The sequence below is a fragment of the Vulpes vulpes genome, chromosome 14 (genome assembly GCF_048418805.1).
Source record: "Vulpes vulpes isolate BD-2025 chromosome 14, VulVul3, whole genome shotgun sequence".
Lineage (NCBI taxonomy): Eukaryota > Metazoa > Chordata > Mammalia > Carnivora > Canidae > Vulpes > Vulpes vulpes.
In genome coordinates this window covers 43,193,642-43,207,990 of record NC_132793.1, presented here as the reverse complement: position 1 = coordinate 43,207,990, position 14,349 = coordinate 43,193,642, and the positions used below count along the sequence as shown (strand labels likewise).

The following is a 14,349-nucleotide window of genomic DNA, read 5'->3' as shown; positions in this document are numbered from 1 at the left end:
CCCAAGACTGAAGTGAAGTAGCTTTGAAAGACATCTTTGGACACAGACTGCTAATACCTGTGTGGCCTCCAGCCTCTGCCATGAAACAGACTGACCCTGGAAGGCCTGGCTCCTCATACTTTCCTCCACTTTGATGCTCAGAACCACCTGGACTTTGTTTCTGGAACAACTGGCAGGCAACTAACAACTATTAGACCTGTGGGACCAGTAGCTCTCAATCCCACTGCCATTCCAAACATCTCAAGAGCTTTTCAACATTCTCAATACAGATCTATCAGGTCAGCATCTCTGGGAGTAGGGCCCAGGCATCTGAAATTTTTAAATGATGCTGATGTGCTGTCCAGCTAAGGAGCCTCCAGCACAAACACTACATCCCTTTCAGTGCAGCTAGAGATGGAACCAGATGTTTGGGCAGCTGCATCACACTTGCAACTCATTTATAGCTTGTGGTTTGCTAAAACCCAAATTCACTTTCACAGAAACTGCTCTTCACCTAGGTCCTGCGTAGTCTATATTTTGCAAGTTTTGCTTTACCCAAATTTCATTGAATGGTTTTGAATTCAAAGTGGGCTCTAGATGCTGGCATCACTTAAGGCTCTCCTTTCAACTCTGGAATCTGCCACTTGATGAGCTTGACTTCATCCAAGGCATTGATAAATGTGCTGTTTGGAGCACAGCCCTGTGGCATTCCCCAGACAAATTCCTGTGGAGAGTTTATCTGCCACAAACCTCCCAGCAGCATTCCTATCTTCTATGAATTCTCAGACATTAATAAGTTTTCCTAGGGCCATAGCTGCATCTGGTTTTCTTGTATACCCCATGATGGCATCTTAGCCTTCCCCTTCTATACATACTTCTAGCCTACATAAATTGTCCTAGAAGACTAGTCATTGTTCTTCAGGAGAAGACGCAGAAAAGGAACTGAGTGGTTCTGCCTCTGCTAGAGCTAGACTGCCTCATTCAGGTCCTCTTCCTCCCCTGAGAAGCTGTGTGTCCTTGGACAAGTTACCTACTGGCTCTGTGTGTCAGTGGCTCATCTGTGAAATGGGGATTCTAATAGTACTTTCCTCGTAGGGTATTAAATGTGTAAGTACATGAGAACTGCTTAGAAGAGCAGCTGGTACATAAAGGGTACTATGGAAGTATTTCCCATCATCGTTGATGTCATTACTACTATTATTATAACAATTATTCTTCTAAGAGTGGAACTACCTCTGTTTAGTATCTTTCCACATGGGATGGCAGGTGCTGAATATATTTTTTAATTTCTTCTACTTGCTTTAGGTTTTAATTACTCTTCCTTCTTTCCTAAGATGGAAGCTTAGGTCATTAATTTTAGCTCCTTCTTCTATTATATGCATTTAATGCTATAAATTTCCCTCTAAGCACTGCTTTTGCTTCATGCCACAAATTTTAGTAAGCTGTATGTTCATTTTCATTTAATTAAAAATATTTTTAGATTTCTGTTAAGACCCTTTTTTGACCAAGGATTTCCTAAATATTTTTTCTGTTACTAGTTTCTAGTTTAATGCCATTGCAGTCTGACAAATGATTGTGTATGACTGCGAATCTTTTAAATTTATTAGAGTATGTTTCATTATCCAGATGTGGTGTATCTTGGTGAGCGTTCCATATTAGCTTGAGAAAAATATGTCCTCTGTGGCAGGTACATGGAGTGTTCTATAAATGTCAATTAGATCAAGTTGATTGATAGTGCTGTTCAGCTCAACTCTATCTTTATTGATTTTCTGCCTGCTTGATCTATCAATTACTGACAGGGGGATACTGAAGTCCCCAACTAACAATAGTGGAATTGCCTATTTCTCTTTTTAGCTCTATCAATTTTTGCCTGACATATTTTGATGATCTATTATTAGGTGCATACATTGTTATGTTTTCCTGGAGAACTGACCCTTTTATCATGATGTAGTGCCCCTCTTTATCCTTGTTAATAATTTTCCTTGTTCAGATGTCTTCTCTGTCTGAAATTAATATAGCTGCCCCAGCTTTCTCTTGATTACTCTTAGCATGGTACATCTTTCTCCATACCTCTACTTCTAACCTATCAGTCTTTATTTTTAAAATAGGTTTCTTATAGGGACACCTGGGTGGCTCAGTCAGTTAGGTGTCCAACTCTTGATTTCAGTTCAGGTCATGATCTTGGGGTCATGAGATCAAGTCCTGCATTTGGCTCTGTGCTGTCCATGAAGTCTACTTGGGATGCTCTCCTCCCTTTGCCCCTCCCCCACGTGTGCTTGTTCTCTTTTTCAAAAAAAGAAAAAAATAGGTTTCTTGTAGAAAACATATGGTACCTCCGTGTCCGTCGAAAGATAAATGGATAAAGAAGATGTGGTCTGTGTATACAATGGAATATTCCTCAGCCATTAGAAATGACAAATACCACCATTTGTTTCGACATGGATGGAACTGGAGGGTATTATGCTGAGTGAAGTAAGTCAATCGGAGGAGGACAAACATTATATGGTCTCATTCATTTGGGGAATATAAATAATAGTGAAAGGGAATAGAGGGGAAGGGAGAAGAAATGGGTAGGAAATATCAGAAAGGGAGACAGAACATGAAGACTCCTAACTCTGCAAAACGAACTAGGGGTGGTGGAAGGGGAGGAGGGCGGGGGATGGGGGGGACTGGGTGACAGGCACTGAGGGGGGCACTTGACAGGATGAGCACTGGGTGTTATTCTGTATGTTGGCAAATTGAACACCAATAAAAAATAAACTTATTATTTAAAAAAAAAGAAAGAAAGAAAACATATGGTAGTTGCCCTAGAGTTTATCCCATTTTAGAGCTTCCTGGTTGGTGAACTTGTGGTGGTACTAGAAACAGAGTTTAAAATACACATTTTAGAGCTTGTGGTGGTACTAGAAACAGAGTTTAAAATACACATTTTAGAGCTTCCTGGTTGGTAAACTTGTGGTGGTACTAGAAACAGAGGGGCATATACAGAAGCACTGTATCTTTTCTCCACACCTGCCCTATGCATCTCTGCCATTTGGCTGTTCTTGAGTTATATACTTTTGAAACAAACCAACAATCTGGTTAAGAAAGTAAACAAGTAAATAAATAAGTAGTAAAATATACATTTTAGTGAATCTAAGTCCACCTTCAAAACCACTATTCCACTTCACATGTAGTTCAGGTACATTGTAACAGAGTATTCTCCCTCCCAGGCCTAGTGACATTGCTGTTGTTCATTTCACTTATCCATATGCTACAATTACCAAATACATTATTACCATTATTACTTTAAATAGTTACTTTTGTGATCTTTCAGAGACCAGGACAGAGCCTTTAGATTTGTTTCCAACGCTAGCAGTACTAATTTAGAGAGGGAGGGGAGACAAAAGCTTCCTCAAATAGAAAGGTACTCCCAGTCCTTCTGGAAAGCAGGATTTCCATTAAACATCTAAAGGACACCTATCATATAAAGCACTGTGTTGGGCACCCCAGGCTATGAGATAATCACAGAACACAGATGTCAGCCACTCTGGCCCCTATCTTAGAGATGAGGAAACAGTGGGGGAGTGCTCTGCTTGTGAGCTACTCTGGAGGAAAAGGAAGCTACAGAAAGGCAGCCTGATCTTAAACTGAATCCAGTACTAAAAGGTAAAATGCACCAACAAGGACATTATCGGGTCATTAAACAAAATTAGAATAAGGACAATAAATTAGAGAAAGAGCATTAAGCTGAGGATATATATATATATATATATATATATATATATATATATGACAGGGAGGGATGATAAAGCAAATGGGGCAAATAGCAGCAGCAAGCAAATCTGGAAAAAGGATATAAGGGTGTTTTTTGCACTATTTTGCAACTTTTCTGTAAGTTTGAAATTATTTCCAAATAAAAAACTTTAAACAAGTAATCCTTTAAACCCCATATTATAATAATAGGCTGTAATTAGAAACGACAAATACCCACCATTTGCTTCAACGTGGATGGAACTAGAGGGTATTATGCTGAGTGAAATAAGTCAATCGGAGAAGGACAAACAGTGTATGTTCTCATTCATTTGGGGAATATAAATAATAGTGAAAGGGAATATAAAGGAAGGGAAAAGAAATGTTGGGAAATATCAGGAAGGGAGACAGAACATAAAGACTCCTAACTCGGAGAAACGAACTAGGGGTGGTGGAAGGGGAGGAGGGCGGGTGTTGGAGGGGAATGGGTGATGGGCACTGAGGGGGGCACTTGACGGGATGAGCACTGGGTGTTTTTCTGTATGTTGGTAAATTGAACACCAATAAAAATTAATTAGAAAAAAAGAAAAAATAATAATAATAGGCTGTAATTCTATATTCCTGGAAATCCAAGGATTTTTTTCTCCATATTTCTAGTGTCTTTGTATCACTGGCCCAAAAATGCCAAAATATAGTTTATTTTTTGTTAATATAGACTGCTTTTCAGAGGGGTGAGTTTACTAAAATGGGTTACTGCCATCTTGGAGAAAGAGGGGCATCTAGAATACTGTGTGTCAAGGGGACCAGCCTCACTATTCAGAGGTAAATGATTGCTGGGATTGGAGAATCACAATTATGCCTCAGGCCTTGCTCTCAAGCAAAGCACAGCTTGGTTTGGCTCTCTCTGGGACACCCCCACTGGACAAGGAGGGCATCTTCTTTTCCTGTCCTTATTTGGAAGCACCTCTTCTTCAGAAAGTAGTGAGAAATATGAAGAGAACATTCTTTGCTACCAGTTATCCATGTGGAATTTCTGTTTTCCTGTTGAGCAACACTTGCATCAATGTGTGCCAAAAAACCCAAAAATTGAAGTTAGCAGGATGCCCATGGAGATGCAGCATGCCTCTCCAATGTCATTTCCCTGGATGCTCCAGAGTGCCTGCTTAGCCATCCAGTAAGGCCCTCGTTTCTCCCTGTACTGAAGCACTCACCACTGTGCTCTGCTCTCCTTCTGTCTGTCTTCTCAACAACATGGGCCTCCTGGAGTCACGGTTCAGTTACATTTGTCTGTGCACGCCCAGCAACGGGCACAGAGGTTAACAGAGACTGCTAAGTGAATAAATGAAAGAATGAACAAACTAACAGGGCCCAAGAGTCAGGAGCCTTAGGGTTAAGCCATGGCCCTGTCACTATTTCTTTGCTTTCAAGCAAGTCCGTCTCCTCTTGGTGACCTCATCTACACAGTGGTGATGAATTCTCTGGTTATAGCACAGAATTGTTTCAGCACAGGGGTCAAATCTGCACAAACATCAAAGGGATATGGATCCTCCTAACTGCTTCATCCATGGGCCACAAAAGATATGCCTCACCTGCAAATCTCCCACCTGGCCTGGCCTGGGGACACCCCAATGCTCTGCATACTTAATTCACATAACCCCTCCTCTATGATCAGCTCCCACTGTGTGTTAGCAAGAGTAACACGTGCAAGCCTCTGCAGACAACCAGTGGTCATGCACAGAAGGCTGGCCAACTCAGTGGGATCAGGGGAAAATCACAAACTCAGATGGGAGGCTCTCAGCACCCGATCTGGTTATCCAACTTGTTGGGATACAATTTTTCATAGTTGTCTCTTGTAATCCTTTCTATTTCTGTGGTAGCAGTTGCAAGGTTTCCTGTCTCACTTCTGATTTTATTTGAGTCCTCTTTCTTTTAAGTTTAACCAAAGATTTGTCAATATTGTTTATCTGATTCAAAAAATCAGCTCTTAGTTTCATTGATCTTTTCTCTTCTTTTCTGGTCTTTATTTCATTTATTTGTTCTGATCTTTGTTATTTCCCTTTTTCTGCTCACTTTGGGCTTAGTTTGTTTTCTACCAAGATTGAATCATGAGGAAATAGAAAAGCTGAATAGACCAATTACTAGTGAGGAGATTGAATCAGTATTCAAAAAGGAGGCCTTTCCCCAAAAGGAAAGGGGAATCTATTGGTTTTATTGGTGAATTCTACCAAACTTTTTTTTTTTTTTGGTATTTTAGAGCATTTAATGTTTTTATTAGTAATGACATAATTGTTCCTTACATGAATATATATTAGAGGTTATAAACTACTTTTACATTCATCACCTCTTCTGGGTTTCTATTTATTTATTTATTTATTTATTTATTTATTTATTTATTTATTTATTTATTTAATTTATTTATTATAAATTTCTTTTTTATTGGTGTTCAATTTGCCAACATATAGAATAACACCCAGTGCTCATCCCATCAAGTGCCCACCTCAGTGCCCGTCACCCAGTCACCCCCACCCCCCGCCCACCTCCCCTTCCACCACCCCCAGTTCGTTTCCCAGAGTTAGGAGTCCCTCATGTTTTGTCTCCCTTTCTCATATTTCCCACTCATTTTCTGTCCTTTCCCCTCTTTTCCCTTTCACTATTTTTTATATTCCCCAAATGAATGAGACCATATAATGTTTGTCCTTCTCCAATTGACTTATTTTAATTTTTTTTTATTGGAGTTCAATTTGCCCACATATAGCATAACACCCAGTGCTCATCCCATCAAGTGCCCCAGAGGACTGTTATGAATTCTTTTTTAAAAATGTTTGGTAGATCCACTGAGGGGGGCACTTGATGGGATCTACCAAACATTTTTAAAAAAGAATTCATAACAGTCCTCCTCATACTCTTCCAAAAAATGAAGAGGAGGGAGCACTTCCAAACTCATACTATGAGGCTAGTATTACCCTGATACCAAAGCCACTACAAGGAAAGAAAATTACAGGCCAATATCCCTGATAAATATAGGGGCTCCTGGGTGGCTCAGTTGGTTGGGCAACTGACTCTTGATCTCGGGCTCAGATCATGATCTCAGGGTTGTGGGATCAAGCCCCTCATTGGTCTCTACACTCAGCAGAGAGTCTGGTAGAGATTCTCTCTCCCCCTCTCCCTCCGCCCCACATTCTCTCTCTAAAATAAATAAATCATTCCTTGGAAGGAAGGAAGGAATGGAGGGAGGGAGGGAGTTCAACATCACTAGTCATCAGGGAAATACAAATCAAAGCCACAAGGAGATATCACCTAGCCCAACAGAAACAGAATTCAGTTCTTCATTTGGGTTTGCAGACCAGACAGTGGATATGGGAAGTAAACCTGGGATTTTAGTTGCCCAGGTGAGCACCAGGCCAGAACTGTAATGCAGCTTCTGAAAAAAAGCAGCTTCAGTCACACTGAGCTGCATCATCATAGCGACGTGCCTTGTGTGCCGAGCAGGTGCCACTGCAAGCCACCATGCCCAGTGCCTTGTGTACAGCCCTTGTTTAAGTTAACCCTTACAACCCCAATGTACAGATGGAGGAAGAAGTTCAGAGAGCTGAATAAACACACACACCATGCCGAGACCATGTGGCACCTCTGCCACACAGCCAGGATGCAACCCCAAGTCTGGGTCACCCCTTGGCCTGTTGAGGCTTCCACAGTACTGTCCAGTGGCCTTGGTAACCCCACACCAGCAGAGCTGCACTTAGTCCTCCAGGTCACTCTCACAGCCATGTCACACGAGAAACTCCAAAACTAGAACAAATCCACCTGGAGAAGGAGGGAGATGTGATGAAACCTAAATGCATGATCACACCTTACCAGATATCTGGGGGGGGGGGGGGGGGGGGGCTGTTCCTGCTCCTCACTCCCCACTTGCATCTGTCCATGTCCTTCCACGGGCCTCATCTCCCTAAGTCCAGCCCCACCAGCTGGGTGGCAGATGTCCGAATCCCCATTTTGCCCACACTTTGAGGCACTGGTTTGCCTTCTCCCTGGCACGCCACTTTCAATCTGCCAACTCCGCTTTGTTCTTCAGACCTTAGCTCCCTCTGGGACAGCACCGCCTTGGACTGGGGCCTAGGCTGAGCCCACTCTCAGCTGCAGGGTGACTATCTGCTAGATGTCCTTCAAAAGACACTCCAATACCTTTCCTACTTGATGATGGAGGCTCTCACGCACCAACCATCAGGGAAGATTCAAAAATAAGCAGTTATTTTAAGGGCTCTACAAATATGAACTCTATTATCAAATTAATTTAACAAATCCAAAATACCATCAGCAATAGATACTTTCATAATGGGAATTTAAGGTTTTGTTCTCCAGATCTCTACCACTTTAATGCACGAAGGTCTGTACTCCAGAAGAGAACAAAGACTAGGAGCAACGGTGAGAGGCAGACTCATCTCAAAACTGATTTTTACACCTTATTCCCAAATATGATCAATGGGAGGCTCTATCTTTGGTTATTACTCTATGTCTTCTGAAATGAGGTTAACTCTACTCCTAAAAGATCCAAATCAGTAATGACCTGCAAACTAAGAATTCTAACACTGCCTGGCTGAAAAAGGGCAGGAAATCTGACCAGTTTGACAGAAAAGATCACCTCTCTGATTTTAGAGTGACTAAAATGATAACATATCAAGAAATCGTACATTTGTGGAACTGTTTGTTCCCTACAATCAAATCAATGAAATACCACTTTATCTGGTGGCATGCACCCATCTGTTTAGGATGCAGCTTGGTAGAGAAAATGCCTTCCTGTGGACCACCAACTATGAGGTAATGCTATATCCAGCCCCAGAAGGTGCCTTTCTTTGGTCTATGCTCTGTATCTCTCAAGAGCTTGGTCTCCTCTAAAGTACACCATTAAAGGCAAATGAAACAGACCCCGCTGCCCAGTGTTATTGGACATTGCTCTGTTTAGAGGACAGGCCAGCAGTCTGCCAAGCCTTCTCAAGAAGCCATACATGGGATGATTCTCCTCTCCCTTCCCATCCAAATGCTGCTTTAACGGACAATAAAGAGAAAGATTAAAAATAAACTGAAAGCAGGAGCTGGAGATGTTAGGAGGGTATAAAAACTGAGTTTCATTCTCTGCAAGTGGAACTACACCCCAATCTGTTTATTCGTGAGTCCCATAGTAAGGATTAGAAATGACCTTCAGAATGAGAGCGAAGGGTAGGAGAAGGCAGACTTCAGTATCTTTTGGATGCAGCTGTGGATTTCATTAGGTTTCTTCTGGAGCTTTCATTTTTATTTCACAACTTTGCCCTGTGGTTAGATCTGACCCTGTTGAGCCAGTCTTTGGTTTATATGCTGCTGCTTCTGTTTCTAGGAGTTGAAAATGGCCTTCAGGATGATCAAAAAGCTTCCTTCAATCCTATGTTACAAAAGGAGCAAGGAACCATATTCTGACATTTACCGTGTTTACTGCGTACCACAAGGGAGGATTTTTAAATTTTTGATATACAATTCGCCACACACCTAAGTAAGCTCAGAACTGCCCAAATGCTAAATGCTCCTAACATCACCATCCACTTCTGAATCATGGTGGAAAGCTTTACCTTGTATCAAGCCAGCATCTGTTAATGGAACTTAAATTTATTGCTCTTTTGTTCTTGACCCAAGTCCTTTGTCCGTATCTTTCAAACTTTGAGAGTTTTGCTCCTCTCCTTCAGTCCTTCATGGTTTTCAGATCCTTCAGCCAACTGCCCACACGACTCTGCTCATGCCCCAATTTGTCTATGTCCCTTTAAAATGGGATCCAGGAACTGGGTTGTGGGCAAAGAAGGTCTTTATCATTTTACCACTGTCCAGACCTCAAGCACATTAGCTCTTCTCTCTATGCCATCCTCGTGACCAATTAGCACAAGGGCAGGCTGCAGCTGTTCAGTAAGCATTAATTGGTGGTGATAAAATGTTGTGGCAGAGAAATGTGTTCAGCAAGTCCATGACCCTACAACCAAGTTTACAAAACTGTAGTTTGGAGTAACTTCATAGTGAATTTTAATTAAAGCCTACATAGATAGTTTAAACAGCAGAGCTTCTTGGACCTCACTGCCCATACAGATGGGGAATCTGACCAGAGATTTTGCATTTGGAAGGGAATGATTTAAAATCCAGAGGTTTGTGCTATCATGGATTATCTCGAACCATCTATATTGGTTCAGAGATGACAGTCTGACAAACCCCTTTCCAACTCCATGTTCCAAGTACCTGAATTAACACTCGAGATATCATTTGAGCTTTTTTTTTCTTTTTCTCACATTTTCTATGTTTTCATTTGAAGTAGACAACTGGGTCAGATTAGACAGAATTTATTATAAAGGTCACAGAGAGTTTCAGCATTACAAAAGTGCCAAATAAAGATGTCTCCTCTACAGTTAGGCAAGAAATATTTCAAGAGAAGATAACTGTGCTTGTATAAGCATCAAAATATTATAGATATTATATAATTGTATATAATATGTAGTAATATTTATGTAACTATTAACATCATATGATGTCTAAAAATTACCACTACAGTTGTGCCACTAACAGATTAAAATTAACTAAGAAATTCTTTGGCAGAATGTGGTTCCTTCTTCACATAATTATGAGGATATTGGTTGATATACAGACAACCATGAGGATAGTGGATGGATATACAGACAACCATTCAGCTCTTGGAAAAGGGGCATTTGTATGTTCCAACACACTGAGACTCTTCTCCACCTCCCAAAGGTGGATAAATCAGAGATGGCAGCCATACTCAGTCTCAGTCATTTGCCCATTTTTCCATAACTGGATTACCTTCCCATGTATGCTCCCCTTTCCTCCATCTCATGTCCAAGTAAAATGTCATCAGCAAAAAATTACCACTGATAGGCTCTCACCACAGAATCAGAGATCTGTGTAGGCCACTCAGGGACGGCCTCTTGCAAGAGGGTTAGAGTGGGGTCAGACACATTGTATTTCTATAAACAAAATCACTAAGCAAAAACACAGCAGGATCTGTTTAATAATAAAGTGGTTTGTTGAGGTCTAGGATTTTATTATTTCTTTTTAGAAAAATGACAAAATTTACAAGATGCAAAGGTCTTACACAATACATTATCACTGATGTTTGTTCTCTTTACACCTTAACACGGGGCCTGGCTTAGCCAGTACTGGGAAGAACATGGATGCAGTTGAGACCCATCATGGACACATGTGAAAGGAGGACTCAGTGTCAAGTGATGTTGGGCCAGCCTGTTTCAAAAGAGAGCCAAGAAATCATAGGAACCAGCAGAGTCTTTTCATGGGGAAAGCATGGGTGTATGCCCTGCTGCCATGTGCATGAGGTGCACTCCCCCATACCTCCAACACCCGCTTTCTCTATTAGACCACAGCAACAACAGAAAATGGTAATGTTCCTTTGGTGGTGGTGTTTTGTTTTATTCTTTTTTGTTTTTGCAGGGCTACTCAGGTTCCCAATTTCTTATTCTGTCTTCCTTTTCATGACTCAGTTCCAAATTCTTAAAGCAGTGCAGGTACTTAGCATCTTTCATGAATTTTTCAGGATCCAGTTCCGCCCAATGATAATGCACTAAAAAGAACAAAGATAAGACACATTACCAGAAAAGGTCCCAAAATTTGCCTTCAAATCCTATGTAAAAAAATAAAACCAAGCATAAAAATTTTAAAAAAACAAACAGCTGACGCTACCCTTTTAGTTCACACAATGACAGCAGCATGACAATGTTTCACTTCACTATGAATAATCTGCCATGTTGTCATGTATAAACCCAAACACCGTCCTCACCAAAATCTCCAATTTATTAGAACTTTATTCTTAGAGCTCAAAAAGACACTACGTATCTGGGAATTAACTCACTTCTAAATGGCCTTTGGATCAAAGAGAAATTGGAAAATATTTTAAAGCGATTGTAAATGAAAAGACAACATATCACCATCTGTGATATGCACCTAAGGCACTACTTACAGGGAAATTCATAGCATTCAAAGGTTACATTAGAAAAGAAGAAAGCTGTCACATCAATAATCTGAGCTTCTATATTAAGAAACTAAAAGAATAAAAGAGTAAAACCCAAAGCATGCAGAAGACAAAAAATAAAGACTAGAACAGAAACTAATGAAATTTCAAACAGAAACAAAAAATAAATGGGAAGATCAATAAATCTGATAAACCTCCTGCCAGATTTATCAAGAAAAAAGAAGACATATGTTACGAGTATCAGGAATCAAAGAGCTAACATTGGTACATTTTATAGACATTAAAAGGATATGTACAAGCAACTTTATTCCCACAAATTAGACAACACAGATGAAATGGGACAAATTCCTTGAAAAAAGATACAAAAGTCTCATTTCCAAATCCTTTTAATCATGAAGGAGGCAGGGGGGAACCTAAATGAACCATAGGGACAGGGAATAAACTAAACACTTGCTTTTGAGACATTTTTAACACTGCTCAAAGGATGGTAGGTTCTTCAGTATAAAATCTCCAAGTATCTCAAGTCTCCTTCTGTAATTCTGAGGCTACCACAAAAACCAGCTAGTCTTGCCAAGATTTATGAAGCAGGCAATTGTCATCCAAGAATTTAAGCCCCAAACTTAACACAGCAGTTTCTACTTCCTCAGATCTAAATTCTAATTGTGTGAACTTCAATAAAAGCAAAAGATTCTGATGATAGTGGGTTGCACAGTGATACCACATCTGTGAATATGCTTCTGGATGCACTCGGCATGGATCACATTCTTAGGAAAGGGTCACATTATGAGCAGATGCCTCAACAGAATTAACAGCCTTCCATTCCTGCACCCAGCTTGATATGGAGGCCTATGGGCCCATCCCAGAAAGGCTAATTATAACAGGAGCTATGTTCTTCAGTTCTATATGGATCCACACAAGAGACTAAAATTTTCCCCAAGGCCTACCCTCATGCTCTAAAACCCACCAGTCACAGTCCTGCACTACTTCCTAAGAAATATCTCAAAGACCACAAGGGGATAGGAATTATACAACATCATTCCTGGGGACCATATTACTTCCACTTTTAAGCCAGGAAAAGCAATCCATATGCTCCTATATTTTTAATCAAGATGTTAACCCAAACCTAGGCATCTGGGGTGTACTAATGTCTCTTTCCTCATCTGCAATACTAATAACTAAAATCCTGAAATTGGATCTCACATTGACCTTTGGGGAACTTCATCTTCTTGGTGCAGATTAAAACCTTTGTTTTTGAATTTAAGATGAGTTTTGGGATCCAGCTTTAATATATTATTCTTTTACATTTACTTCAAATAAATATTCTACATGTGTTCAAGCTTTGAGATAATAAATTTATGCTTCAATGTCTGATGTACAGATGGAAATGATAAGGTTTACTGCAGAAGAATAAATGACCTGGAAAATGTTAACAATATTCCATTAGATGATAAAAGCAGTGACATTATATATACAGTCTGTCTTTAACTATGTAAAATTTGAGAAAAAGATATAGAATTATCTGATTAGAGAAAATGTTATAAAAGCATTAAGTTAATAATGATTATCTTTATGAAATGGCAGGTGACTTTTACTTTCTTTGAGCATTATGGCATTTTATAAAACTTTCTGTGATGAATGAGCATTAATTCTGTAATACAAAATGGCTTTCAAAAGAAATTTTATGAGAAAGACAATTTAGAAATCACAATTCCCTACCAGAGAATCACAGAACTAGAAACCTGAGAGGTTTCATCCCAGGGGTTCTCAAAGTTTACAGTAAACCACTCAGGCCTAGAGATTTCATAAAGCACTTAACCTGAAGGGTTTAAACTACAAATTTCTTTAAAATTAGCTGTTCTAATACTGGGATACCTCATAGGCACATCTCATCACACTATCAACATTAATAACATGAGCTCCCAAACTGCATGCAAGACCCTTCTGGCTAACGGTAGACACTGTTGCACCTGAAAGCTACTGCCCCACCAAGGTACATGGATTGGTCAAATAGATGCTGCTTTTTATTTCCAATCTCACTTTAACAAATATTCCTTCTCATTTTCTTAAACATTACCATGGAAAAACCCAGGGGCCAGGTTACTGGCTGGCAGGTAGGAGTGGCTGGAGATCATAACATTCCCAAGGCTAGAAGCCTGAAAGGGGAGATGGGAGGGAGCTATCTATGAGGTCCACTTGCCAGATCACAAGCACTGAGCAGAAGTTATTTGCAAGCTGACAAACACATGATTCTGCACAAAAGGGTGATAAAATTTAGAAATCCTAAAGGAAAGGTAACGTGCCTCCCTGTGAGAGCCGTTGAGAGGATGGCATGTACTTCCAAGTGCATTCTTCTGATGTCTCCGTGAGGCAGGTGAGCTATCTGAGGGCAGACGGAGGCACTTGACATGCAGTGGTAAGTGCCTGAGTTAACTTAGCACCACAATTTCATAGCCTTATGGAAAGAAGCTTCTGGAGTGGTTCTCGTTTACTGGCTACAAACATCAGGGGCAGTGGGGAACAGTACAGCATCAGAAGAAAGGAATTCCTCAATAGCCTGTTGAAGTCTCTCTGAGATGCTGATTTCCAGCTGATCTACTTCTGGCTTCAGGCCATTAGAGCAACCACAA

The 14,349-nt window shown here is 40.4% G+C and overlaps 1 protein-coding gene across 2 annotated transcripts in view; it reads right to left on the bottom strand.

Moving 5' to 3' along the window:
• Positions 1-10,739: 10,739 nt before the first annotated feature.
• The window catches only part of DTD1 (D-aminoacyl-tRNA deacylase 1), a 183,901-nt gene continuing 180,291 nt past the window's right edge, over positions 10,740-14,349 (bottom strand). For both annotated transcript variants that reach the window (XM_072736497.1, XM_072736498.1), the window contains one exon: positions 10,740-11,314. Coding sequence is in view for 1 of the 2 variants with exons in the window: in XM_072736498.1 (XP_072592599.1) it covers positions 11,273-11,314 (42 nt within the window). In the remaining variant the exon portion in view is untranslated. The remainder of the gene's footprint in view (positions 11,315-14,349) is intronic.